General features: G+C 51.6%; 6 protein-coding genes across 6 annotated transcripts; 2 read left to right on the forward strand and 4 right to left on the reverse strand.

Moving 5' to 3' along the window:
- Positions 1-84: 84 nt before the first annotated feature.
- T069G_04560 (uncharacterized protein) lies at positions 85-720 on the reverse strand (the record flags this gene model as incomplete). Its single annotated transcript, XM_056171770.1, has 2 exons — positions 85-604; positions 674-720. The coding sequence occupies 2 exons, from the start codon at positions 718-720 to the stop codon at positions 85-87; spliced, it is 567 nt and encodes a 188-aa protein (XP_056028628.1).
- Positions 721-1399: 679 nt separating this feature from the next.
- T069G_04561 (n-acetyltransferase domain-containing protein) lies at positions 1400-2407 on the forward strand (the record flags this gene model as incomplete). The annotated part of the gene is made up of 2 exons (XM_056171771.1): positions 1400-1731; positions 1822-2407. The coding sequence occupies 2 exons, from the start codon at positions 1400-1402 to the stop codon at positions 2405-2407; spliced, it is 918 nt and encodes a 305-aa protein (XP_056028629.1).
- A 105-nt stretch (positions 2408-2512) lies between these two features.
- On the reverse strand, positions 2513-3302 carry T069G_04562 (protein HRI1 domain-containing protein; the record flags this gene model as incomplete). The annotated part of the gene is made up of 2 exons (XM_056171772.1): positions 2513-3087; positions 3149-3302. The coding sequence occupies 2 exons, from the start codon at positions 3300-3302 to the stop codon at positions 2513-2515; spliced, it is 729 nt and encodes a 242-aa protein (XP_056028630.1).
- Positions 3303-3933: 631 nt separating this feature from the next.
- Positions 3934-6018, reverse strand: T069G_04563 (uncharacterized protein; the record flags this gene model as incomplete). Its single annotated transcript, XM_056171773.1, has 2 exons — positions 3934-4227; positions 4354-6018. 2 exons carry the CDS (start codon positions 6016-6018, stop codon positions 3934-3936), a joined length of 1959 nt encoding a protein of 652 aa, XP_056028631.1.
- A 5758-nt stretch (positions 6019-11776) lies between these two features.
- T069G_04564 (SHR-binding domain of vacuolar-sorting associated protein 13 domain-containing protein) lies at positions 11777-21506 on the reverse strand (the record flags this gene model as incomplete). The annotated part of the gene is made up of 5 exons (XM_056171774.1): positions 11777-14933; positions 15013-16102; positions 16160-16656; positions 16705-18262; positions 18326-21506. 5 exons carry the CDS (start codon positions 21504-21506, stop codon positions 11777-11779), a joined length of 9483 nt encoding a protein of 3160 aa, XP_056028632.1.
- A 1688-nt stretch (positions 21507-23194) lies between these two features.
- Positions 23195-24841, forward strand: T069G_04565 (uncharacterized protein; the record flags this gene model as incomplete). Its single annotated transcript, XM_056171775.1, has 4 exons — positions 23195-23518; positions 23581-23847; positions 23900-24389; positions 24435-24841. 4 exons carry the CDS (start codon positions 23195-23197, stop codon positions 24839-24841), a joined length of 1488 nt encoding a protein of 495 aa, XP_056028633.1.
- Between the last annotated feature and the right edge of the window lie 112 nt (positions 24842-24953).

Here is a 24953-nt window from a genome sequence, read left to right on the forward strand (position 1 = left end):
ATCCATAACATCATCACTCAAATCACTCATCCTACCTCAAAATGACCCTCAAAACACCTTCATTCAATCTTGTAGCAACCCTCCTCACGAGATGCGAATGCACCCGCCATTCCTCTTCAGCATCCTCGACGGATCCGTCTCCACAAACCTCGCACAATACAGCTTAAGCACCTTCCACACCTCATACCCATCCATAGTCAAGCTCACCAAGTCATTCATATGCGCCGAAATGTTGAACTTGATCAGCAGCCCCAGCATCTTGCCCTCACGCACCTGCTCCCTCGTCTTCTGGCTATTATGCCAGCAGCTCACATGCACCGCCTGCGGCATCTCTTCCAGCACCGCCGTGTCGAAGCCCGAGAGCTCCGCGACGGCCATCATGGCGCTGGACCAGGGGGCCCAGTTCTCGGGCCCGATGAGCTTGAGGTCGTCGGGGAGACGCGTGATGTCTAAGCTCTTAAGTGAGGGTGAGTCCAGGCCCTTGAGTGATGGTGAGCGCTGCAGCTTGTCGGGGACGTTGAAGTAGGTGATTTGGGCATAGTTTGTGTTGTGCTGGAGTTTGATGGGGAGTTTGATGGGAGCTTTGAAAACAGGAATCTTGGACCTGTTTTTGATGTGAGCGACCCAGAGTAAGTGTGTTAGTGAATTGATGATATGAAAGGTCTTGTGTTACCTTGGCGAGATGGCCTTGATGGTTCTCTTTGGCGTTGGAGTCTCCATTGATGCTATCCTGATCTTCTCTCACTTGACTCTCTACTGAATCTTTTCAGGCCTAATTCCTTCAACGAGAATCCATTATCTGTCCGTCAGTCTGACGCACATATAACAACCTGGAAGCTGATATCCCGTCCCCACCAGCCCGTCGGCATTGGGCAGCTGGGCATCGACTCTCTGCGTGCCACGTCTCACCCAGCAAACGTGTCCAACGACGTCCATGGCGCAGTAAACTGCCAATTAATCATCGTGTAAGGCTAGAAAGCCTCCATATCGAATTATCCGCATCTACTTCGATTTTTCCCTCCTCCAGCTTATTCGAAACTGATCTCGGCCTGTCCTTCTTACGGCCTTTCGGCAGTCCGATCGGGAGTCGGAATAGCGATTGCGGGGCCGGCGGGATGCATGTCCGTATTACTTGAAGTGGCGGCAAAGGGAACCGAAACGGTACACATCCGACTGGATGACAAAGGGAATTGATTGATGCTTACAATTTACAAAGCCTTGCTTGGTCTGTGACATTAGCCGAAATCACAAGCTGCCTATTGTTTCTTTGATTGAAACTACTGAGACTAGTATATAAGTCTGGTGAATGCCGAGATGGAAACCTTCATCTCCTTCACGGTCTCTCTCCGTTTCAGTCCTTCTCCCACAACTCGACAACCACAGTGACGCCAAAATAAAAATGGCTGCATATTCGCAAGACCAACTCACGCGCTACCTCGAGCACATATCATACCCTCGCTCACAACATCCCCGAGATGAACTCCAGCTGCTCACCGAACTCCAAGCCCATCATCTCGCCCGGGTACCCTTCGAGTCCATCGGCCTTCACTACTCCCCTCATCGCACCCTGTCCCTCGACCCAGATGCCCTATTCGAAAAGGTCGTGGAGAAGAGCAAAGGCGGCTACTGTCTCGAGATGAACACCTTCTTCTGCGAGATCCTCAAGGTCCTGGGATTCACCGTCCTCCCCATCGGCGCAAGAGTCAAAGTCGGTCCCCGATACGGCGGCATGTAAGTCCAGTCTCAATCTCCCAACCATAATCTCACCCTCTCTCTCTATATCTAGAATCCATCCATCTTAACACAAAAAACTCTCGCCAGGACTCACTGCGCCAACATTGTCACCATCAGCGAGAGGCGCTTCCTCGTCGACGTCGCCTTCGGCAGCTACGGCGTCTTCCGTCCCGTGCCATTAACATCCGGCTTCGAATTCGACAACATCCTCCCCCGGCGGGGAAAACTCGAGTTCCGCCCCATCGCACAATCCACTTCCCCCTCTACCCAACCATTATGGGTGTATTCCTCCCAAGACGACCCTTCAGCCGAATGGGTCGAGCGGTACTGCTTCACGGAGACGGAGTATTTCCGCGAAGATTATGAAGTGAACAATTACTTCTGCAGCACGAACCGCACGTCTATTTTTGTCAACCAGGTTATTGTCTTGAAGGGCATTCTGAACGACAAGGGGGATGGTCTGCAAGGTGTGTTGACTATGTTCCAGGGGGAGGTGAGAAAGCGGGTTGAGGGTGTAGAGGGGATTGAAGTGCTGGAGACGATGAGTAACGAGGAGGAGAGAGTTAAGGCGCTGGAGAAGTGGTTTTTGATACCGTTGACAAAGTTGGAGGCGAAGGCCATTCAGAGACTGCCGAGTGAGCTGACGCAGTTCCGCAAGAGTGCGGTATCATGAGAGCGTTCAAGATAATCTGAAACGCTATTACCTCGTATCTGCATCTCAGCCTTTATATATTTATATATATATGTATATCTATAGAATCATATACTCCAGCTCTATTTATATCTCTGTCGCCTCCACAACTCTCCAAACCTCATCCCCAACTCTCACCTCACCACCAACCTTGACATCCACCGCTCCCAAAACCTCCTCACACGGCAACTTCCTCCCCTCATCTCCCAATCTCACCCTCCTCCTCCATCCCTTCCCATCATCATCTCGCCACTCCCACCTCTCCGCCACAAGATCCTCCTCACCAGCCCCGTCCCTCACAAATACCTGCGCCCACTCACCAAGCCTAACAAACATGCCCTTCTTCCCCTTCTCCTCGTCCTCCATCATGAGCACCACGCACAGCGCCTTGTTCCCGCCCGTAGTCTTTGGCGGCGGGTCGAACCACATTTCTTCGTAGTCTGTATCTTTCCCCGTGGCAGGGTTCGTCATCTGCCCTTTTTCAAGGGTGCTCAATCCATCCGGCTGGGCGTACATATGGCCTTCATCGGGGGGCGCATCCAATGACCGAGAATCGATCCAGTGCTTCCATTGGGAAAGGGAGTGTCCTTCACTGAGGACAGTCGATGAAGATGTCCCTGCCATGGCCCAGTCTAGGCGACTCAATGGAAGAATCTCTGCATCTTGGGGTCAGACCTCATCCACTGCTTCTATCGCTGTGTTTTAATGTGGTATAATGATTACCTTCAGATGCAGCCAGAGAATCACTGTCATCTGCCAACGTCACTCGTATATCGACAAACCTCTTTTCGGGAGACGTCAGAACCAGCGTAGAGGTTGGTTCGCTCGCCTCGTCCGGCAGCCATCGAATAAACTTGCGAAACGAAATACTAGCCATGATATAATGAGCCGATAAAGTGAACTTTGTATGTCTTTGGAATATAATTGTTATAAACTAAAGATTGATTCAATCAAGTTGCGGAGATGCAGCCACTTTAAAAAGGCTGGGCCAAGTTCCCCAGTCTCACTGCGGGGTGAAGATTTGTGTGGAGCAGCTGGAGCTTTCTGGAAGATAGTTTGTTGCAGCTTTTGGCTAGCAAAAGGCGCAGCTAAATTTACCTGATATGGGAATTGTGCGAGTGAATGCTGGTTGGAGATACAAGTCATCCGTTGCTGTTAAAAGGGCAATTTCCTGCAGAGTTAACCAACCAATGGCTTCTAATGTATCATAGGTAGACACAACACAACTTGCATGAAGATCAAGGGGGGCTCGTAAACATGGCATGCCCGACCCAAAGGGATCGTTTACGGGCGACTTGTTTTGATTGATGCTTTTTCTCTCATCATGGTAATTAAATATGCTCCTTAATTTGACCATCCACATCCGAGCACAGATGATGGTGGGGTATCTTCTCTCCATCTCTTCTTCATGTTGCTCATCCTCTCATTTGACTCTGTTTTAACAAAACACACATAACCTCCTTACATAGCACAAATCTTTCACATGAAAAACACGCACAAAACTCCAATTAACCAGACGCCGGAGGTCTGGTAAAGTGGGAGAGCTGGGTGGTAACGACAAGACCAGCGACGGAGGCTGAGGTCAAGGTCGAGAAAACACCAGAGATGAGGGCAGAAAGGGCAAGTCGAGAGACGTCACCACCACGGGACGGGGCCAGCTGGCTCAGAATACCAATCTGGATACCCAGGGAGCCAATGTTGCCGAAGCCGCAGAGAGCGTAGGTGGCAATGAGCTGGGAGCGAGGAGACATGTCGGCGTAGTATGGGTCGGTGGCCATGGCGTTGAAGGCATTGTACTCGTTCTGGAGGCAACAATTGTCATTATCACGTCACAAATCAAGGGCACAAGTGGGAGATGGAGAGAGATGGAGATGGAGAGATGGAGAAGACTGCCAATGTGAAAGAGAGGGGGGAAAGGTGATACTTACGGTGATAACCTTCTCGGCAATAAGCTTGGCAACCCTGAGGAGATCGCCGTCTCGAGGAACACCAAGCAGGAAAGCAACCGGGTAGAAGACGTAGGACAGAATGGTCTGGAGAGTCAGGGTGGGGTGGTTGATGTTGATGTAGTGACCCCACCAGGTAAGGAGGCCGTTGATGAGACCGACGGCAGCGAGAATGCAGAGCAGCGAGGCAATGATGGTGCCACCAATCTTGATTCCGAGCCAAGCACCGTTGGCAAAGGCGTGCAGGGCGTTTTCAGCCTTGTGCTCGTCGTCGTCGGGGATAACGACACGGCCAGCGGTAAGAGTCTCCTCAGTCTCGGGATAGCGAAGCTTGGAGATGGCGAGGGAGGCGGGGATGGACATGATGCAAGAGGAGACGAGCGCCTCAGCATTAAGACCAAGACCAATGTAACCAACCAGGACGGAGCCGGAAATGGTGGCGAAACCACAGGTCAAGACCTGGTGAAGCTCTGCATTGGTCATGTGGGGGACGAAGGGACGGACCAACATGGCAGACTCTCCCTGGCCGATGAAGGGGGTGGCGGCAGCGACGACGGCCTCGGCACCGGAGGCATTGAGAGCCCAGAAGACGAAGATGGCCACCTTCTTGATGAACCACTGGATGAAGCCAATGTAGTACAGGACCTGCACCAAGGAGATGAAGAAGATGATGGCGGGGATGACGCCAAAGAAGAACCAGGGAAGCGCGGCCACGTCGGGGGTGGTCAAAAAGGCAACACCATCGTGAGCGAAGCCAAGCAAGTCGCCGGCACGATCAGCAATGAACTTGAAGATGTCGTAACCAACACCGGTTCGCAGGACAAAGAGACCAATGATGTACTGGCCCAGCATGCCACCGATGACAGTTCGCCAGTTGACGTGCTTGCGGGCGTTGCTGGTGATCCAGAAGCCAAAGAGGATGACGAGCATGCCAAACAAGCTGACGGCACGGTTGGCGCGCGTGTTGTCGGCGCTCTCCTCGGAGCCGAAGGAGCCAGCAAGGACGGTAGCGAGGGCCACAGCGGCACCGGCGGGAGTGCGCAGCTTCTCGGGGATGCGGTCATAGACGACGAGAGCCGTGCGCTGCCACACCCACTTGATGGCGTTGGAGACGTAGCGTACGGGCACATGGAAGAAGAACAGACGGATGGAGATGGCCAGCCACAGCAGAAAGGGAATGACCCAGTTCTTGTCGTCGCGATGCAGGATCAGCGACGCAATCCACCAGCCGGTGAAGAGCAGGAAGATGAAGATGTGGACAAAGGCGCGGAAGTAGCGGTAGGGGACGCCAAAGTACCAGTTGCGCTGCGAGCCCGTCTCGTCCGGGTCGATTCCCGTGCGAACGATGCCAGTCTGGCCGACCTTTTCGTGGTCGCTGTAGTCGGGCGGCGTGTGGATGTGCTCCTTGTCGATGCTGCGCACATCGTGAGTGTGGTCCTGGACTGGCACCAGCGTCGGGTCCAAGTTGGTGCCCTTTGTGTAGACAGCATCGTCATGACCGGCAGCGTCGACTCGGTCCGAGTGATGCTTGTGGTGATGCTGGTGCTGGTGAGCGGGCTCCAGGGCCGGATCCGGGTTGTGGTGGACGCTCTCGGTGGCATCGTGGTAGGGAGCCGGGTCGGCAGCGGGTTTTGACGAATCAGCCATTGTTGGATGTGTCTGTATCGTCTGCTGTCGGCTTTTTTGAGATGAGATTTCTCTTCTTCTTCCCCGAGACGTCGATCTACTCTACTCTGTAGACCTGTAGATCTGGGGATTCCTGGCCTTGGGTTGAGCAAGGCTAGTAGTCAGTCAGGGTTTGTTGAAGCAACGCAACACAACACACAAGCCCGTGACCTAGACAGAGGATAAAGTTAAAATTGAGGCGTCTTGGAATGAAGAAAGAAGAGCAGGTTAGCAAGCAGCTGAACCTGGGAGGAAGCCCGGACGAATGACGGCGTGAATCCTGGGGAGAAGAGAGGAAGCATCACCGGCTTCGTGGGGTCGAGGCCAGAGTTTTTGTACTCGGACCCGGCCAGCGTCCATCCCCATACTGTAGCTCAAGTCAGTCGCACGCGCTCATGCTCCTTGCAGTAATACCGTGCCCACACGAGCAGCGGCCACGCCGTTTCGCTCAAGATGGAACCCAGCCTTTTTGCGATTTGAGAGGGAACATTGGGAGAGAAAAAAAAAAGTGTGGAGAAGCCCTGGCCTGGCTGGGACTTATCCACGACATGGATCTTTTAGCGGCCTTTGGGGGGTGCTCCAGGGGGTGTAGCGGTCTAGTACAGCGAGGGTCCAGCCCAAAGCAGTAGCGCTGCTCCGAATAAAAGGGCGCTTGCAAAGTACCTAGCCGGTAGACCAAGTACAACCTACGGCACGCCACCAAGGCAGGGGCTGTACCCCACACGGCCTGTCGCTGTGCGCACTGTGCGCTACCTCGGCAGCAAATCTGGCGGATGATCTGTGCTTGCTTGGTCTGCAAATCCGAGCATCTGGGACATGCATGTGGTTTGCAGGTATCATGTAGATGTCAATTGGCATTGGACGCAATATTACGAGGAAATGATTATTACGCAATAATCTCAAGATCCACATTTCAGCCTCGTATTAAGCTTCGCAGCATTATTATACATGCTACTGCACTTATACAAATCTCTGCCAGACGCTTATCAGTTTATCGATAGCCATCCGGTACATACCTCCCGCAGCCACCGTGCCTGTGCCCGCAAGTTCCCCCGCGCAATCTTCAACACGGCGGGCTGTCGAAACTGGACTGTGCACGGTGCGCGCATCGCTCAATCCTCACTGCGCACCACTGCCGGAACCTTTTTCAAGCAGCCAAAGGTACTTCTGATTCTGCCAATCCGCCAAGGGTCACTTCTTGCCTAGACCCGTCACCGAAGCCTCGCACACTAACAATATTCGAGAAGGAAAAAAAAAAGTTTAGGGGAACGCAAAGGATCGATCGGTCAACCAAGCGCCACCAATCGCCAACGAGGAAAAGAAAAGCAACTTGAAGCCAGATGTTGGCATTGACTGACTTTCCACTGAAGCGAATCTCGACTATTTGCCTGCCTGTTCAAGTCGAAGTCATCATCAGAACCTCTCCATACAGTACAGAGTCTCTCTATTCGATACGAGACGCCATCGAAGCATCGTGAGCCACAGTTCCAGTCCCAAAGATGCTTGATGCTTGTATCTACATCACAGGAGGCGAAAAAAATAAAAATCATTGGCGTCTTTATCAGTCAGTGGCGCGCCCTCTGATAAGTCTCTGGCCAATTCGGAGTGGAGGATGGTTGGACGGCTTCTCGCTGGCCCCATGGCTGGCTCCATTCCAGGCCAAATCTGGGCCCATCTTCTCCGCTCCAGAAACGGTCCGCCAATCTGTCATGTCATGGCTCTCGACTCAGCAGGCAAATGCGGTGTTGGACGACTTATGTACTGTACGACTAACGATATGCACGCGATATCGCCTTGTCAGCTTTTGCCCTGCCCGCGGCGAGATAAGGATGGATTCCTGTGGGCGACATGAGGCAACCGGGTGAGCAGGGAGAAGGAAGGGATAATCAAGATCCTGGGCTGGGCTCCGTTGCTGGGATCGGTGGCGTCTTGAGACTCGTTGCCCTTTGTGGAAGGTTCGCAGAAACAGCCTCCGAGAGCCTCCCGTCCAGCCAAAGAGGCGTCTCGGGCTGGGCTTCTGTTAGTGGCTACTAGAAGGTGAAAGAGGGTGGCAGAGCTGACGAGCTGATAAGAAGCAAGGCCGCGATGCAGTGCCAAGCAACCACCAAAGCGACTTTCTCACATGGATGGCCTGCTTAGCCCCAGGTCGCCAGGCGTCTGATTCTGATAAGGCTCGGCTCGCGTAGCTGCAACAGGAACCTTTGCCAGCATCGTATCTATCCGTCTGCAACTGAGCCCCCTAGCTCGACTCGACCTCGACCTCGACCACGCACGAGCTGAAAGGCATCCAACGATGATGTCGACCAGCAATATTACGTACAAGAGGCGCGATAGTACACCCCGGCCTAGTGCTATCTCCCAGCTGCTGCTTTTCCGGGGTCTCGTGTCGTGTCGTGTTGTTTCGTCTCGACTTCCGAAGACCCAGCTGCTAATCAAAGGGAATCCCCGTTCAACTTCTCACACGGAGCATCGCGAACCCTAAACTTCTACGCTCAATGGCCAAATGCGAGCAAGCAGGGCAGAGCCGCTAGCCGTATTGACACACTACTGCCGTGGAATAAGCATGGCTTGCTTTAGCTCCCAACTGCTAAAATCGGCCAGCCCCGGCGACTCGACAACGTTCGAGGCAGCTTTCGGAGCATAAAACAAAGAATCATTCTTTTGGGTTGGAGTGGCGTTCCTTAGCCCATGGCAGCCAGGCCAGGCCAGGTTACCTGTTTGCGTGGCGTGTCAATTCAGTCTTCCAATTGGTGTCTCCATCTTCCAGCAACGTCTACTGTATGACTCGGGAGGGCTTCAAGGGGAAAAGGGACGTCTGTTGCCCCGAAGCCACGCATCATCTCTGGGGGAATCGGTAAACTACTACTGTAGGGCAGTACGACGCTGGCCCTCCCAGGCAATGGATGGCAACGCACATTTCGGTTCGGGAGCCGAGCAGCTCTGCTCTTGAGAACAGCATGATACAGACTACCGCCAATCCAATCCAATTCATAGGCCGGCATTGGCATCTTCATCATGCACGCCCTCATGTTCGCGGTGCCCTTTCGTACCGGCAGCCCGCATTAATGTGGGGGACGATGCTGGGATATTCAACCAGACGCGCGACCACCAAGATTTCCAAACGGACCGGCGCTCTGCCAATCCCAGCAAGCATCCGGAATACTCCACACACACGCAGCACTGTAATAGCACACACACACAGCTTTCGCACAAGCAAACATGTCCGACGTGTTGGTCTATGTTGGACTAAGGCATGTAGCAATGAGGCGTGGCGAGCGAGATGGAATCTGCGCCTGGCCTGATCGGCACACCACTCAAGCAAGTCACCAAAGAAACGGGAATTTTTGCATCTCACTGTGCGCATCCCACTATCTAGGGCTTCACATTGGAATATCTCCTCCGCCAAGACGAAGCAGGGCAGAGATTTCTTTCGTGGTACGAGAACTGCACTCCATGGCCCGCTTCAAGCCGCATCTGCCCATATCTCAAATTTCACTGTACGACTCTAACCCACGGGCCATTCATTGCCTTTGCCTTCAAGCAAGCTCCTCCACTTGCGCCTTTCATTTCTTGAATTGAATCCCACAATTTCGCTGCCCTTCACCGTCAGCCCCAGACTTCTCCAGCTCGACGGTCCGGCGAACTACGGCGACCAAGTTCTCCACGCCCTACGCTTTGCCTCGTGGCAAGCCACCCGGAGACTATTTTTGTGGTTTGCGGAACGCTATTCCGTAACACAAAATGCTCTTTTGGCCCTTGGACCGCTTTGCTTTCAAGATTTGTTTCTCCTTATTTCATCATGACTGAGCCTGTTCCGGGCAAGACTCTCCTGGCACATGGAAGCTTAGTCTGTCAAATCCACAGGAGATTCAAGCCGGATAGAGCAAAGTCAGCTCCACGTCCCAATACATTACGTGACCAATTTCAGCCGCGCTGCCGATATTTGCTAATTATTACCTACAAACTCCATCGACAACTTCCCCAAAGTTGGCATTTGTGTCTTCCCCAGGGGGAAGATTGGCATGGAATTAACACATGCACCATGACTAGCACCATGGGGAGCAAATCAATGAGAGGAGGGGGTGTGGTTCCAATCCGGCCTTATGTTGCCTGTTTGGACCGAGGCGCGAACAGCTCTCCAGACCTCTCTCTCTAGCCTTGTGCCTTTCGGCCTCCTCCGTTCCGGCCTCCTCCACCCCCGCAGGCATCGCCAGGCCCATCGGCGGCTCCCGATGTCACGGCTGCTCTCTCCCCCAGACCATTCAAACCATTGTGTCGGATCCTCGAGTACGGGGAACTTGGGGAACTGGGGAAACATGGGGCACCAGCATAATGGATGGGATCTTTTTTTCACTAGCTGCATCATGTAGAGACCCCCCTCCCTCCCTTATCAACATCACCACTATCAAACATCCATCGCCATCACTATCACCATCATGCATGCGGGCAGACACAAGCATGCGCTTCAGGCGCTTGGCGACCAGCAATCGCAGATTCAATGCCGCGTCCCATCCTTCAACCCCCCACCCCCCTTGCAATAACGCCATCCATCTAGCCCAGATCGACGGCCCTCATCCAACACAGCAAATGCACTGCTGCCGAGTATGCCAAGGGCGTGTACTTGCACTATCATAGCCTACGTTTCCCTTCTTGAAGACTATCTATCATGCTATCAGACTATTTCGGTCCCGAAAAAAAAAAGACAGTCCAAGAACGCTACGAGCTGCGCAATCTGCCTTATCTCCTCCCCATCGGATTCGCCCGAACACGAGCTGTCGTTGCCGGCCGGAGGTCCGAACACGGCCATGCGTAGACAAGCGGCCTCCCTTTGGACCAGATCGTTCAATTCAGCTGCGGTGGATTGATGAGCTTATACGGAGCAACAATCGGATGCTTCGGCAGGTTAGCAAGGTGAAGCAATTTGGCAGTTGTCACGAATGCCCATCTTTAGATTCCAACCATAGAACTTGGCAGCTCCTGGGAAGTCCAGCTTCAGTTCAGCCTCCGGGTAGTTTCACACGAGAAGTCCCTCTAGGCAAGTCCTCTTTCCTACGCCCCATATTTTGTACATTTCTCGTATCACAATAGGGGACATCTGCTATCTTGAGTGTAGGTAAGCCGCGATGAAGTCAGGCCGTACGAGTACTGAACAGGCCATCTCTCTATATGACAAACCAGATACAGCATATCGATGAAAGTAGTAGAATAAAGCCAACGTAGAGCGCATTTGGGAGTAAATGTATTCCCAATATCTGATCCCCTGATAATCTATATGATCAAAATTCCCTCAAAACGGGTTCGTAACTACACGCAACACTTGACACTTACCCGGCATTTACCTCTTTGTGTTCTTATGCACATCTTACATCAAGAACTTCATTCCAGTCCATGTTGTTACATTATAAAGATTGCTGAAAACAATCAATAAAATAATACTGCATGTTATGTCACGCTGTATCAACTCCTCAACAACCAACTCCCAAAACCGATATCAAGCAAACCATTAACCATCTCCAACAAACATGAGAGATTAGCACAGCACGTTCACATCACATCAATCTTAAAGTTCAAATAAAAACAAAACTAAATCTCTTGCATTAAACAATGTTTCGTGGTCATACAATCATTCATTCAAGCCATGCTTCTAATCCCAATTTTTCATCCTCCTCCAATCTCCCATAAAACAATACCATAATAACAATACTAACAACATGCACGAAAATTCAACCAATCCCATCAATCATCGCTCTCCTCCCCTGAATCTCCTGTTAAACTCCTCCACCGCCACACCAAGCATCTTGTACAGAAACCCCCTCTCACTTCCACCTCCCACGGGGATAAACGGCCCATTGGCCCCATCTCTCAGTGAGAGACTGATTCCCGTGCGCTCTTTTGCAATCGTCTGGACGTCCTTCAGCGGCACGTCCCACTCGCTAGTCAGTCGCCGTGATCGAATCAACAGGATGCGTGCAAAGGTGACCATGACAACCATGTCCTCCTTGGGCAGCTCGAGGTGGCCAATGTACTGCTCGTCAAAGTATCGCCCGTTATCCACTTGCTTCAGCCAGTACTGTCCGAGTGCCTCTCGAGGGTTAAAGGGCCGCACAATTCCGTCATTGGGGACGAAGCGTGGGTATCGAGTGCGTTCCAGCTCGGCTCCGTCAAATACCGTCGTGGTATTGCGGATGCCCTCACTGACATTGCTAGCCATGTCCAGAATGCCCACTGCCGGTTTGGTTGCCAGCCCTAAAACACCCTTGCCGACACCCTTGAAGAAGCCCAAAGCGCCCTCCTGTTCGGCACCTTCTAGAGGCTTGAGCGCCAAACCACCAACTCCAGATGCAACACTCGTGAAGAGACTGTTGGCTCCAGCCGTCACGCCGTACAATGCGTGCTTTGGACGGTTTCTTGCCCTGGTAATCCGTCGCCGATCTTGGAACTGCTTATCCATGGACGCTGCGGCAAGGCCCTTGCTCAGACTTCCGGTAAATTTGGAGAAGCTGTCGGAGAATCCAAAAACGGTCTTCTTGGCGAACGATGCCGCACCCTTTGCGATGCCCATGCCGAATTCTTCGGGACGATCGGAAAGGATGAGGCCTTGGTACGGCTCGTAAAAGATATCGTTGACTCCGGATGAGATGTTGTTGAACAAGCCCACGGGATTGCCCAGGAAGTCAGCAGAACCCAAAATCTTGTGGATTTGGTACATGACCTCCTGGCTATAGTGGTTGGTGATGTTCTGGATCAGGATCTGCGTGGATACTCGGACATTCTCTAGAATGAGCGCATTGAACCGCACTGGTGCGTCATTGATATTGCCAATGGCCATTGTCATCACATTCAGGAAGAACATGAGTGGGTTGTGGGATGAGGTTTTGTCCTCCGCGTTGATGCGCTCCGTTCGCATGAAGCTGAGGTCCACCTGCATCGGCTGGATGTTGAGGACTTCAAAATAAATGTCTTGACCGGTATCACGCTGAGATGGCTCTGGAATATCCAGATCTTCATCACAAAGTTGGCCCTCTTCCACCTCTGAGCTCCAGCTTGCGCCGGGAACATTCGAAAAGTCGAGAAGGGCAAATACGAAATCTTCATCCAGATCAACCGTCATCTGCTGTAGGAGGATACTGGCATATTTGATGTAGAGCACACCGTAAGAGTCATCCTTTACCCGACTAACCATGGCATGTAGTGACGGGTGGGCCTCGATTTCTTGCGCTTTCTGCGGCACCACGCTTGGATATAGGACCATGGGGAACAGCCCACCATAGAGTTGGTTGTCAATTTGCATCCATTTGATGGCCAGCGACACCGTTTGAACCACGGGCGAATCAGAGATACGGAATTGGACATCTCGGAATGTAACGTAGGCGAGCTCTTTCAGCTGAGCGTTGATGAATGAAATGCCAACGCCGGACAACTTGAGCTGGGCCACGAATGTCGCATCAGTATCTTGATCCTTGACCTCAAAAGCCTCCGGGCCAGTATTTGTCCTGGAAAGAGTTTTCTGCCTATACAGACTCTGGCTGGGTCGGAAATTGCTCAGAATGAGAGTCTGTGTAGGACCGTCCGCAGCAACATTGATGTCAATAATCTTTTGCGTGCCATTTTGGCTTGTAAACTTCATTGGGAACTGGTTGCCGATTTCCGCCAGTTTGACGTGCCGCTCCTTGCCGGCCGTAGAAATGACCACCTCGCGGAACTTAGCTGCTGGGAAGTCCCATGCGTACGGCATGATACTCCTAGGTGGCAGGCGATATCGGATAGGCTTCCAACCGCTTCGGTCGACTACATCGTCCTCTTCAACAGTGGGGTTTGCTTGGTAAAACGTAAACTCAGTGTCGCTCTCATTGCGCATTGAGAAAGGCCAGTTCTTGGTTTCGACGCTGAAGTGCAAGAAAATGGTGGAGTCCTCTACAAGAATCTCCACGCGGATAAGGCGTTGACGCTGACCTGCCTTGGCAATCTTGACGTGCGTCGTTCCAATATCAGCAATATTAAAGGGCGAGGTCCACTGGTTGTTCATTCCGGGGAAGCAAAGACACAGCTGCTTGACTGTAGAGTTCTGCATAAAGTGAAGTGGTTGTAACGCTCCAGGACCCAGCGTCATGTAACCCGACGAGCTGGGTTCCCGTATCAGAATCTCCTCATCCAACTTGTTCTTGAGCACGAAGCGCGGAGCAAGCGTAACGACTTTCGTCATCTTATACTTTCCTTCTCCGGATTGGATGGTGAGACCCAGGTGGATCTCCTTGTTTCTGTTAGACCCAGAGTTGAGAATTACCTCAGATGTGCTACCAATGGCATCAAAACTCTGAGGCTTGCTCCATTCGGAATCTGCTACCCTGAGCAATGCTCGGTTGCGAGTGTCATCGTTTCCAAATGAGAACATGAATGGCAGCGCCTTGGGTCGGTCATGATCGGAAGTGTTTATGAGGGGGAACTGACCAGCCGCCGACTTCGCCTGCTGCAAGAAGCTCTTGGCCCTGACCGTAAGATCCAACCCCGTCTTATTGAGGATAACGTACGGGCTGTAAACTGTCACCTTGAAGGCGCCGCCGCTATTGGGAATCTTGTGGTAGTGGAGACTAAGGTTGAGAGAAAGGCCTTGGTCGTCCTTGACTACGATGCGAGATTCTCTGCGGAAATCTTCGTTTGTGCCGGAGTTGATGATAGCAAAGTCGCTTGGCTTGAAGACAGTATCCTGCATGTCGACATTAAGCAAGAGTAGATGAGAGAGCTCAACGACATGAACAGGGCTAACACCACCCTTCCGAAGAAAGTTCGACCAATCCTTCTTAGTGTTCTTGTCGTAAATTCTGTACTTGAAATCGTACGGAAGGAGATTCTCCAGCGTGACTGGCGCAGACAGCTTAATCTTCATGTACGGATAGGATCTAAAAAGAAAAGAGAAATCCAGTCAGCATCGAAATAAGGTGCAGTAGTATATAGGGGGATAAGAAAGCGCGCTCTTACCTGGTAATGGGACTGGAGTTATCAAACGACGCATGCGCCTGGAAGTAAAAAGGATCACCACTGTCTCCCTTGCAAACAATCTGCCTAGTCGGGCGCTTCAACAAATCTTTCCACCAAAGCTGCTCTGCGCTCCACTGATAGCCAAACCCGCTGTCTGGTCTCACGAGCACCCTCTTTTCATACACAGCTCCAACTGGTGCGGGTCGAGAGTCACCAGGGGCAATCTTTTCAATCTTGAGTAAATGACCCTCCTGGGCATCGTAGATACCGAGTTCCACGGGAATTTGCGTGGCGTTCTCAACAACGAGTGGAGAACGAAGAGTGACATATTTGACATTGTCAGCTCCTAAACTCACTTCCACACAGAGCTTGTGCAAGATGTTGTCGGTTTTAGGGCGGAGGCTGTACAAAAACTCGCCCTCGCGATTCAAGCGGACATTCCTAATGAGATCAAACCCACTCGCCTCGAGCTGGATGCCTACGTCATTTGGCTGCGAGTCGGCGAGGATCGTCTCACGCATCTTCTCCCATTGCTCAAAGCTCCATGGAGCTTCTTGCCCGTCTTCAAGATGCAGCGTGATCGGCTCAGAGCTGGTAGGACTCTTGGAATGAATGATGGCATTAAAGCCCGTATAGTTTCTGATTCGGTACGGGGCTTCGACGCCTCGAGGCTTCTCGAGAACATTTTCAGCAGCCGTCAAAAAGTCAAAAGACTTGGAGGCCAATGCAATTGTTGCCGTTGTGACTGTAATATCGAATGTCTTTTTCGACACCACATCAACAGAGAGGAAGCTAGTGATTGGATCCTTGGCCACTCCAAGGCCAACCTGCCATGGCTCCAAAAGGGGCTCCCAGCTCGACTTTGAGAAATTGTACACGTTGGAGTACATATCGATAGCCGCCTCAGCCTTCAAATTCGACGACCAATTTTCAGCGACAGCTGTGAAATTCTGAATTCCAATATCAAGAATCGGAAGTTCGTGCAGGTCACCGATCAGCACAATTCGGACGCCATCTACAGTGGCAGACAAGTTTTCATTCTTTGGAGGCGCAGAGTATCTCTCAGCATAAGTGACGGCCCTCGAAGATGCTGCAGTAGTTGTTGTTCTAGCCGCATGACTACTCTTGGCCGTTGTTGAGGCGCCACCACGCCCACTGGACGCTCTGTGTCTTGTCTTTGATCTCAACTGCTTCGCCTTTTGATCAGCGGCTGACTCTTTTGGTCCCTTGGAATCCGTTCCGGATAATTCTCCTGCTCTTCCGATAATCTGGAGAGCGAGTAAAATGTCTCTCAGAGAAAGCCTCAGAATGAGCGGCTCAATCTCAATATTGATGTCTGTAGAGTTGGGCTGTGGGTTGTTCATGCTCATTTGTATCGAAAAATCGTCAATGATTCTCAAGCGAGATGTCTCAAACTTGTCCATCCGGCACAAAAACATGCCAATCTGCGAAATTTGAAACGTAAGAGCATGTTGTTGTGACAGAAGAACCTGGCGGATTCCAAGCACAATTGCCTCTGAGCTTGAGCTCAGCGGATTGGCGATCAAAATGACTTGGGCATCTACAAGGTTTACTCGGAAAGAGATGTCCATGGAAGTTTGAGCCTTCGGTTGTGTCTCAAGAGAGGCTTCTGCTGCGGAGATGCTAGGCCGAGGAGAACTTATAGATGGTCGCTGGGAATATGACACTTGCGTTGATTCCGTGTCTGATTCCTCGGGAGAACTCAGCATGCTTTCGGTATCAATTGGACTTGCTTCCTCCATTGTCAACCCTTCAGTGGCAAACTTTTGGATGGCGAAGAGATAGTCGAGAGCAAAAATGACACGAGGGCTATCAATAGTGGCCATTGCAATGACGCTGCGTTCTGTTCCACCAGACATTGTCACACTAGCCATCAACTGCTGCGCTTCTTTATTAGAAGACGTCATGATTCTGCGGTACTTGTTCGTATCCCTAGGACGAGTGTCGTAAATCGTGAAAGAGCGAACCAGGACCTCAGCTTCCATCGAGCCATCAGACATCATTCTCGTCTTGACATGCGTGTCATCCAAGGAGAAGCGAGAAAGACTGCAGGCAGCTACATCATTGACAGGGCCCTCTTCTGGGGCCATGATGACCTCAAGGCCAACAGTATTCACATTGAACACAAAGTCCAGCTTGGTCCACGCGTCAGAGAGCGAACCTAGCTCGGGTCCAAGACTAATCAACGGCTGCTCATTGCCGTTGGACTGACCATCAGAAGGCGAGCCTTTAGCTCGCTCCAAGGTTTGGTCATCAACAAGCCGTTCAGCCTCCGCATTAGCATCTCCATCTCCACTAAAGGCAGCCGGGACGGATCTTGAAATCTCCATCAAGAATTTCAGTTGGTGTTGAGTCAACTGAAGCTTGATATCGGATACGGTTCCTTCTATCTCGGTCTCTGGTCTCTTCACACCCTCAACATGTTCAGCATGGGTGATGTGGAATCCAAGGTCGACGTGGTCAATCATCTCCAACTCCTCAGACTTGTTGTCGGCATAATGGAAGTCTGAAGTGAGACGAATGTTTCTGATTCCTGCGGAGATCTTCATCGCAATTGTCGCACCGTGACTATCGTCGAGAGGAACAAACTTGTTCTGTGCATAGATTTCTCCAAGGTAGGCTGTAATGAGATCACGGTGGGGACGGCCTGGGATTACGGCCCGCGGGAAGACGACGATGGGTGTATTGACCACAACATCAAACTTGATCTTGCTGGGGCTCTGCTGAATCTGGTTGGCTCTGTTCAAAGCAACCTGGCGGGCGGCATTGTATAGTGCCTGCATCTTTCCAAACTTGACCAAGAAATCAATGATTTTGCGGAACGGTTCCTCCACAAAGTTGACCTTGACAGATCCCGCGCGAAGGAATATTGAACTATCGTATCCTGGGTACGCCTGGGGATTTTCAGGGTCAAAAGTCTCGTAGCGGAAGTCGGCAAGATCGTCTCCCTGGATGGTTACGAGCTTCCGGAGGTGGGAATCCTCCGAAACGCCCAAGTTGACATCGTCGATGAGAGAGAGGTCGCCAAGCTTGGCCGAGATTCTCATCGTCTGGCCCCGAAGGAAGATGCCAGCATCACCCTGGTTGAAAGAAAGGGTTGCCAGTTTGATGCCGTCATTGTTCAGAATAAGGCGGATACTCTTCAGTTCAACCTTGACGCGGATAGAGCTAGTTGCATTCGTATTCTGCTTGGGCTCTTGTACAACCACGCTCTCAACTGCTACATCATCTTCAGCAGCGCTGTCAATCTGAGAGGGACCAGATTGGCCCATCTGTTCGTCGGCGTTATTACTTGTAAAAGTCACAAGAATAAAGTCCAGCAAGGTGAGAAGCGTCTTCCGAGTAACAACCAGGTTGATGGTTGATATAGTGGTGGTAATGTTGGTTTCAACACCTTCGTAAACAGGCATGAACTCAGGTGACTGGCGATTTACCCTCACAAACTTGACATGAACAAGACTTCGTCCAGCCTGGAGATCCTCTCGGTCTCCAGTAGACACAATCGACTTGAATTCGGCAGGCGGATTGTCCACAAAGTCGTCCATAGTTACTGACCCAAGGGAAACTTCGGCCGCCATGTCGTAGGGTCGGGTGTAGAAGGACAGATCAAAGCGCTCTGCTACTAGCTCCACCAGAAGGACGTCTTGCTTCGCCCGGCTCGGATCGCTTCGATAAAGCGAGCCCTTTAGGGTGTCTACTTTGAAGTTGAATTCGAAGCTCCGCTGTTGCATTCTAAACTGCTCGCCGTGAGTTCCATCTTCAGCATCCTCGAAATCGTCATCGTCATCATCAATGTCCTCCAAGATGACGGCGGTAGAAGACTGGAGGAATGGGAACGCAGATTGCCGGCGGTCACGCATCGACCTGAGCGCGGATCGGCTGGAGGCGTTACTGGCTAGTCGTGGGCGTGAAGAATGGCGTGAAGAAGGCCTTGCTTGAGTAGTAGCGCCAGATTGCACTGCCTTTTGCTCCGTCTCGGAGTGAAATTTTGGTATAGCAACATCGATAATCTGCATCAAGTTCTTGTACTTGGCGTCGGATACAGTGGCATGTAGCATTGGCAAATGGCCAGAGACCTTGAATTTTGTTAGATTAGGCGCTTTGGGCAGAATTGACATTTCCACCACGAAATCGACATTGATCTCCTCTACTACATGTAGCTGCGAGCCGCGATCGCCAGGTTTGCTGGTGAGCTGAGCCTTGGTTTCTTCGATGGAAGGCCCAATGAGGACTTGAGTCGAGGTGAACTTGACGATGAATCTGTCGTACATGGCTGATTCAAGACGTTTAAAGTCTTCTTCATTGTAAGACTGGCGCTGTTTGGACTGGATCTCCGCCAAGGTCTCTTGATCGACCAACTGGCTGTTCACATGCATGTGACCAGCGTCGACAACGAGACAAGTTGAATGCTCCGTGGTAATGCTGACGGGAATGATAATCAGCGGTGCTTGCAGGTCGAGCTCGGCGTTGATCGTTTTGTGTTCTTCTAGCGCAAACTCCAAGCCTACTCGTGTCTGCTCTCGGATGCCTTCCACAGTGGCCCCAGCGGTCTCCATCAGAGCCGCGATCGACTCCATGTGCCTCTCAGGAGGCCGGAAAAAGTCGACGATGCCTACAACAAAGTTGGGGTTCCAAACAACTTCGAGGGGTTTCAGCTTGCCCACGACAGCAATGTCGCCTTCTCGTTCAAGGGGGTTCTGTTCAATCTCGAACTCGAAAAAAGGCTCCTCTTCCGCCGTTTCCAGCTCCTCGAGGGAGATTGGCTTGCGCTTCTGGGCATCCTTTACGCGAACAATCTCTGGATAAAGACTGTCGGGAGTTGTACCATCATTGACTCGCAGACCACCAAGGCTGACACTAGCCAGTACAGAGTCCTTTCTCTGTAGTGCCTTGGCTTTGAATAAGTCAAAGTGTAAGCTAAGGAGATCCATGGTGTTGTGATGGGGGCTCTTCTTGAGCGTGAAGCTACCGGTGCTGAGCGCCGCCTCGATACACATGTTGACGGCTTCACGGGGAACATCGACATCTTCAGCGAGCGCCGCCTTTTCGTCCCAGTCAATCATGTCATAGAGCTCCTTCCTCTGCTCTTCTGTCATCTGCGTGTTCTCTTCATTTTGTTGGATGGTACCAGTCGGCTTGGAACCCCACATCCATGCAACCCAGCCCTGCTGTTGAGGCTGCTGAGGCTGCCTGCTTAGGGCTGCGGCATTCTCCTTTTTAAGTTGATTACGAGCCAGTGATCTCCAGAACCGAAGGTCTTCGTAGCTAAGCTTAAACTCAAGCTTATCAAGGTCGCTAGACTCATTGGCTTCGAGCTGCAAACCCTGCTTCTTTTTCTTGAAGAGCTCGATATACCGCCTGCGGTCATCACGACGCTCTCTGAAATAGTCCCACGACCACTTACGATTCCTGTCATGGATCTTACCCAGGATGGCATTCCCTGCAAACAGCAGCCAGGCTCTCGGATCCTCCTTTGGACTGACGCCCTTGGGTTTGAGCGCTTTGTATTCTTGGTGACGGATGAAGTAATGGAAGAGATCTACCATCATCAGGGCATCACGATACTGGTCGTCATCTAGAACGACACCGATCTCGTCAAACAAGAGAGTGGCCTTGAACTTGGGCACCTCAATGGCACCGGATTTGTCGAGTTCAATCTTTGCCTGTCCACTGACGGGCTTCAAGATGAATTGGTTGCTCGAGTCGGGGTCGTGAATTTTGGTAAGCATGCTCTTAAATTTGTCGACCATGTCACTGTGTGACATTGCCCCTTTGGAGTCGTCTGCAGTTTGGCGGCCACTGCTGAAGAGTTCCGAGTCCGTGTTCCAGTATACTGCCAGGGAGCCCAACGTGGCGAGCTTGTGTGTAGTCGTCGACGACTGCTGGATGAAGGATGGCGTCCACTGGCCATCGGCACTGACAGCGCTAAACTCCTCGAGCGTGAAACCGAGGGCAAATGGATGGCCTGGAGCTGATATGGAATCTTCGTAACGAATGTGGATGTTCTTGACTGTGATCTGCAGGTTGTCGGTGATCTTGGTCGCCAGGCTCTGGGCAAAGCTCTGGTTCTTCTTTTGCTCCTCCTGGCTCATGCCAGCCTTGTTCCGCTCCTTGAGAAGCTCGGCGCTCTCAAGTTTCTCCATCTTCAGCCTATGTTTCCTGCGCTGCTCCTCGTCTTCGTCATATTCGGCCTCTTCTTTGGGACTCGCGAGCAGGTAGACATCTTCGATAAAGACCTTGACGGGAGCGCCTCGGATATTGGACCAGGGGATGTAGAGAGTGAGCTCGCCAAGGTGGCCCTCTATGACGTTGATGGGCAGCTTGAGCTGGTCGAGAGCTTCTCGACGGAGCTCCAAGTTGCGGAGCTTGACGTCGCCGGACCATATGCCAACCTTGAGCTGCGTAGGGTCGAAGTTCTTGACGTACATGCCCAGGAAGCGGTTGAGCAGGCCGGCGACGAGTCCTTCCAACATATTGGCGACGGTGGTGCCGTAACCCGGGCCGGGACAGCGGAGGTTGGAGAGAGTTGTCGGTCGAGGGTCTATAGGTAGGACATTGGGGGATTCGGGCTTTGCACAGCGAGTGCTCGCCGGTCGAGGTTCGCAATCAGCTCTCTTCCAGCGATTGTCAGGCTACGTCTTTGGGAGAGACGAGACTAGAGAGAACAATTAGAAGAAGAAGAGACGAGGTTGTAAGATGCAAAAATACGGTTCGAAGTGGGGAGATTGGGCGCGGCTGGGGATTTCATGCAGTGCGGAGTGCGTTCGATGCGTCGCGGCCTGACAGAGGAGGGGCAAGACAATGCAAGAATGAGTCTGTCGAGGGCAGCTGAAGCTTACGGTGGTAATTTGAGCGGGGGAACGGGTGGTGTAGCGTCCAGGTTGAGGCTCTAGGACCAATACCGTGGATGTTGTAGTGGTGATATCGCAGGTCAGAGACTGGTAAACATCGATTGTTTTGTCCAAGGCAGGATTTATCACGATACACGAGCTGTAGTGCAGCTCCAGCAGGCCTCAGGTCGCTACCGCGCTGCAATGCACCTACAAACAGGCGCTGCGAGCTGCTAAACCCCCTGTGAACATAGTGGCACCCTCTACGGAGCTTTTCAGTGCCTGGCCAAGTTCAATGACGGAGGGGGATGACGTAAGGACTCCCCCCACCATGGCAGCTCAGGCCAATTGCTGTCCAGGGGCTTCAATTCGGCGCATCTTTGACGTGGACATGTTCGAGGACAGGTGGACAAAGTGTACACATTAGTGCTGATGTCTGATATGGCGATTGCTGGTACCTGGAAGCGATAATGTGCATCATCTGGTACCTGGTAATGTGCAGAGGCTCGAGTACTACCAAGGTACTTGTTTTGTTTTAGTGGCATATTTCCTGTTTTAGCCAAGAGCTGGAATCCGGGGTTACATGGAATTGATGTGTCTGCATCACGATGTGTAGCTGTTTCTATCTCTTCATCCGTAGAATGTTAACAGAAGAAATGATGTCTTTAAATCAATTGGAATCAATAATAATAATTGAATAATCGTACCCCTTATCTTGGTCCATCTTCCGCTCAAGAAGAGTCCAGCACAGTCAGGTCGAGTTGGCAGCAGCACGATAAATCCATCATCGTCACCTTCACCACCATTATGAGCAATTGAATATGCTAATGTGCGCCCACAAACAAACACCGCCACAAACGGTCTGTCCAGTTCATCCCATCAACTAATTAAACCATGGCCATTCTCCATTCACCATTCATAATTCACCACCCAAAAAACCTTCGCAGCCTCTCCCGCTTTCCCGTACAATGTCATACCCCAATGCGCGTGGCCATTACGTCACGACCTCAGACCTCCCAAATAATGTCATCATAGCATCACCACCTCCGTCTTGCGCTGATCGGCTCCATTATCGGCATCGCTACTTGATTTCTTTTATCGTGATCTTAATGCAGGTCGAAATGTTCGATTAGTTCTTGCAATGTGATGCCAAAAGCTGTGCCGAATCCGAGCTCACACTCCACAGAAATTGTTGTTACATCTACCCATTAAGCTCAGCTCTTGCCGACGTATCTGTGCCTCGAATGTAGTTCATCTTTCGCCAACTCAATCCCAGTACTCCTTTTTCTCTTCCGTAAAGCTTTATTGAAGTCTCCAAGCAAATCAACATCATGTTCAGATCCTTGCCGTCGCTTCGATCCTCAGGGAGGACCCTAGCTGCGAGCCTCGCCAGCTCCAGATCGCAGCAGTCGATAACACGACAGCCACTCTACCGCTTGGATGCGAGAAGAACAGCAATTCGCTTCGCCAGCTCCTCCAATCAACCTCCAAAGCCGCCGTCGCCCGATGAAGAGCGCGACAGGCTTGCGCACAAGAAGCTCGAACCAAATCCCGAGGGCGTTTCCTCTACCAGCAGTGTGCGAACCGTCTTGGAGGCCACTGAAGGAGCCATGAGAGAGCCTCCGGGTATCCCCTCAAATCTCAAGAGTGATATTGTACGCATTCGATGATAATTTTATACTGTAAAGAGCATTGGGTTGACTAAAAGCTATCATAGGATGTTGTCAAGGATTCGTTCCGCCTGGACACAGTCCCTCGCGAATCTCACATCCTCGGTCTGGCCGGCACATTGCCTTACCTTGCTACCTCTGTCTCGACTGTTTTCTTAGCATTGAATCTCAACACAGATGTTCCTTCTGGCAATCGTTTCTACAATATGATTTTCATGGAACATGAAACGGCGCAGTACCTCCTAGACTTCATCGAGCCGCTGCAGCTCGGATATGGCGCCGTCATCATTTCGTTCCTCGGCGCCATCCATTGGGTATGGAATTTTACTTTACAGTAATGAGACTGAACTTCTAACCGTTAGTCAGGGTCTCGAATATGCAGAGAAGAAGCCACAGCACGACCGTACTCGATTCCGCTACGGAACTGGTCTCGCCGCCTCCATCGTCGCCTGGCCCACGATGCTAATGCCTCTCGAGTACGCCCTGACAACACAGTTCGGCGCCTTTGTCGCGCTCTACTACGCCGATTCCCGCGCCACGCGAAAGGGCTGGGCGCCACCGTGGTACGCCAAGTACCGCTTCCTCCTGACCGCCATGGTCGGGCTCGCCATCTTCATATCTCTCGTCGGCCGCGCCGAGATCTCTCAGCGGAATGAGCATAACAAGCAGAGCCTGCGGGCTAGAATGGAGGAGCCCGGTATTGCGGATAAGAACACGGATTGGACAAAGTTGGAGAAGGAAGAAAAGGAGAGAATCAAGAAGGAGAAGGCCAAGAAGGCGAGAGAAGAGGAACAGGCCAAGAAGAAGAAGGCTCAAGATGAGAAGAAGAAGTCTCAAGATGAGAAGAAGGGCAAGGGTAAGAAGAAGGATGAGAAGCAAGCCGACAACGATAAGGATTCAGCCAAGAATAAGGGGGACGAAGAGGACGACTCTCAGGATAGCCAAAAGGGCATGGACAAGGACAGCGACGAGTCTGAGGACAGCGACGAGTCTGAGGACAGTGACAAGTCTGAAGACAGCGATGAGTCTAAGGATAACGATGAGTCTAAGGACAACGATGAGTCCAAAGACAGCGATGAGTCTAAAGATGGCGACGAATCCAACGATAGCGACAAGTCCAAAAGCAGTGACAAGTCCAAAGACAACAAATCCAAGGACAATAAGTCAAAAGACAACAAGTCCAAGGACAATGACAAATCCAAAGACACCGACGAGTCCAAAGATGGCGAATCTGATCAAGATCAAGAGAAGACTGATCAGGATAGCAAATCAGACAAGGGCGGCAAGGACAGCAGCAAAAAGAAATAGCGCTGAAAGATCAACCCACACCGAACTTCATGTATTAATATTCCATTAACCTCATCATAGCAATCATTAATTAGCCAAATATTATTTCTTCAAAAACGAACAAGCATCAATT

Source organism: Trichoderma breve, chromosome 3 (genome assembly GCF_028502605.1).
Source record: "Trichoderma breve strain T069 chromosome 3, whole genome shotgun sequence".
In the NCBI taxonomy this organism is placed as follows: Eukaryota; Fungi; Ascomycota; class Sordariomycetes; order Hypocreales; family Hypocreaceae; genus Trichoderma; species Trichoderma breve.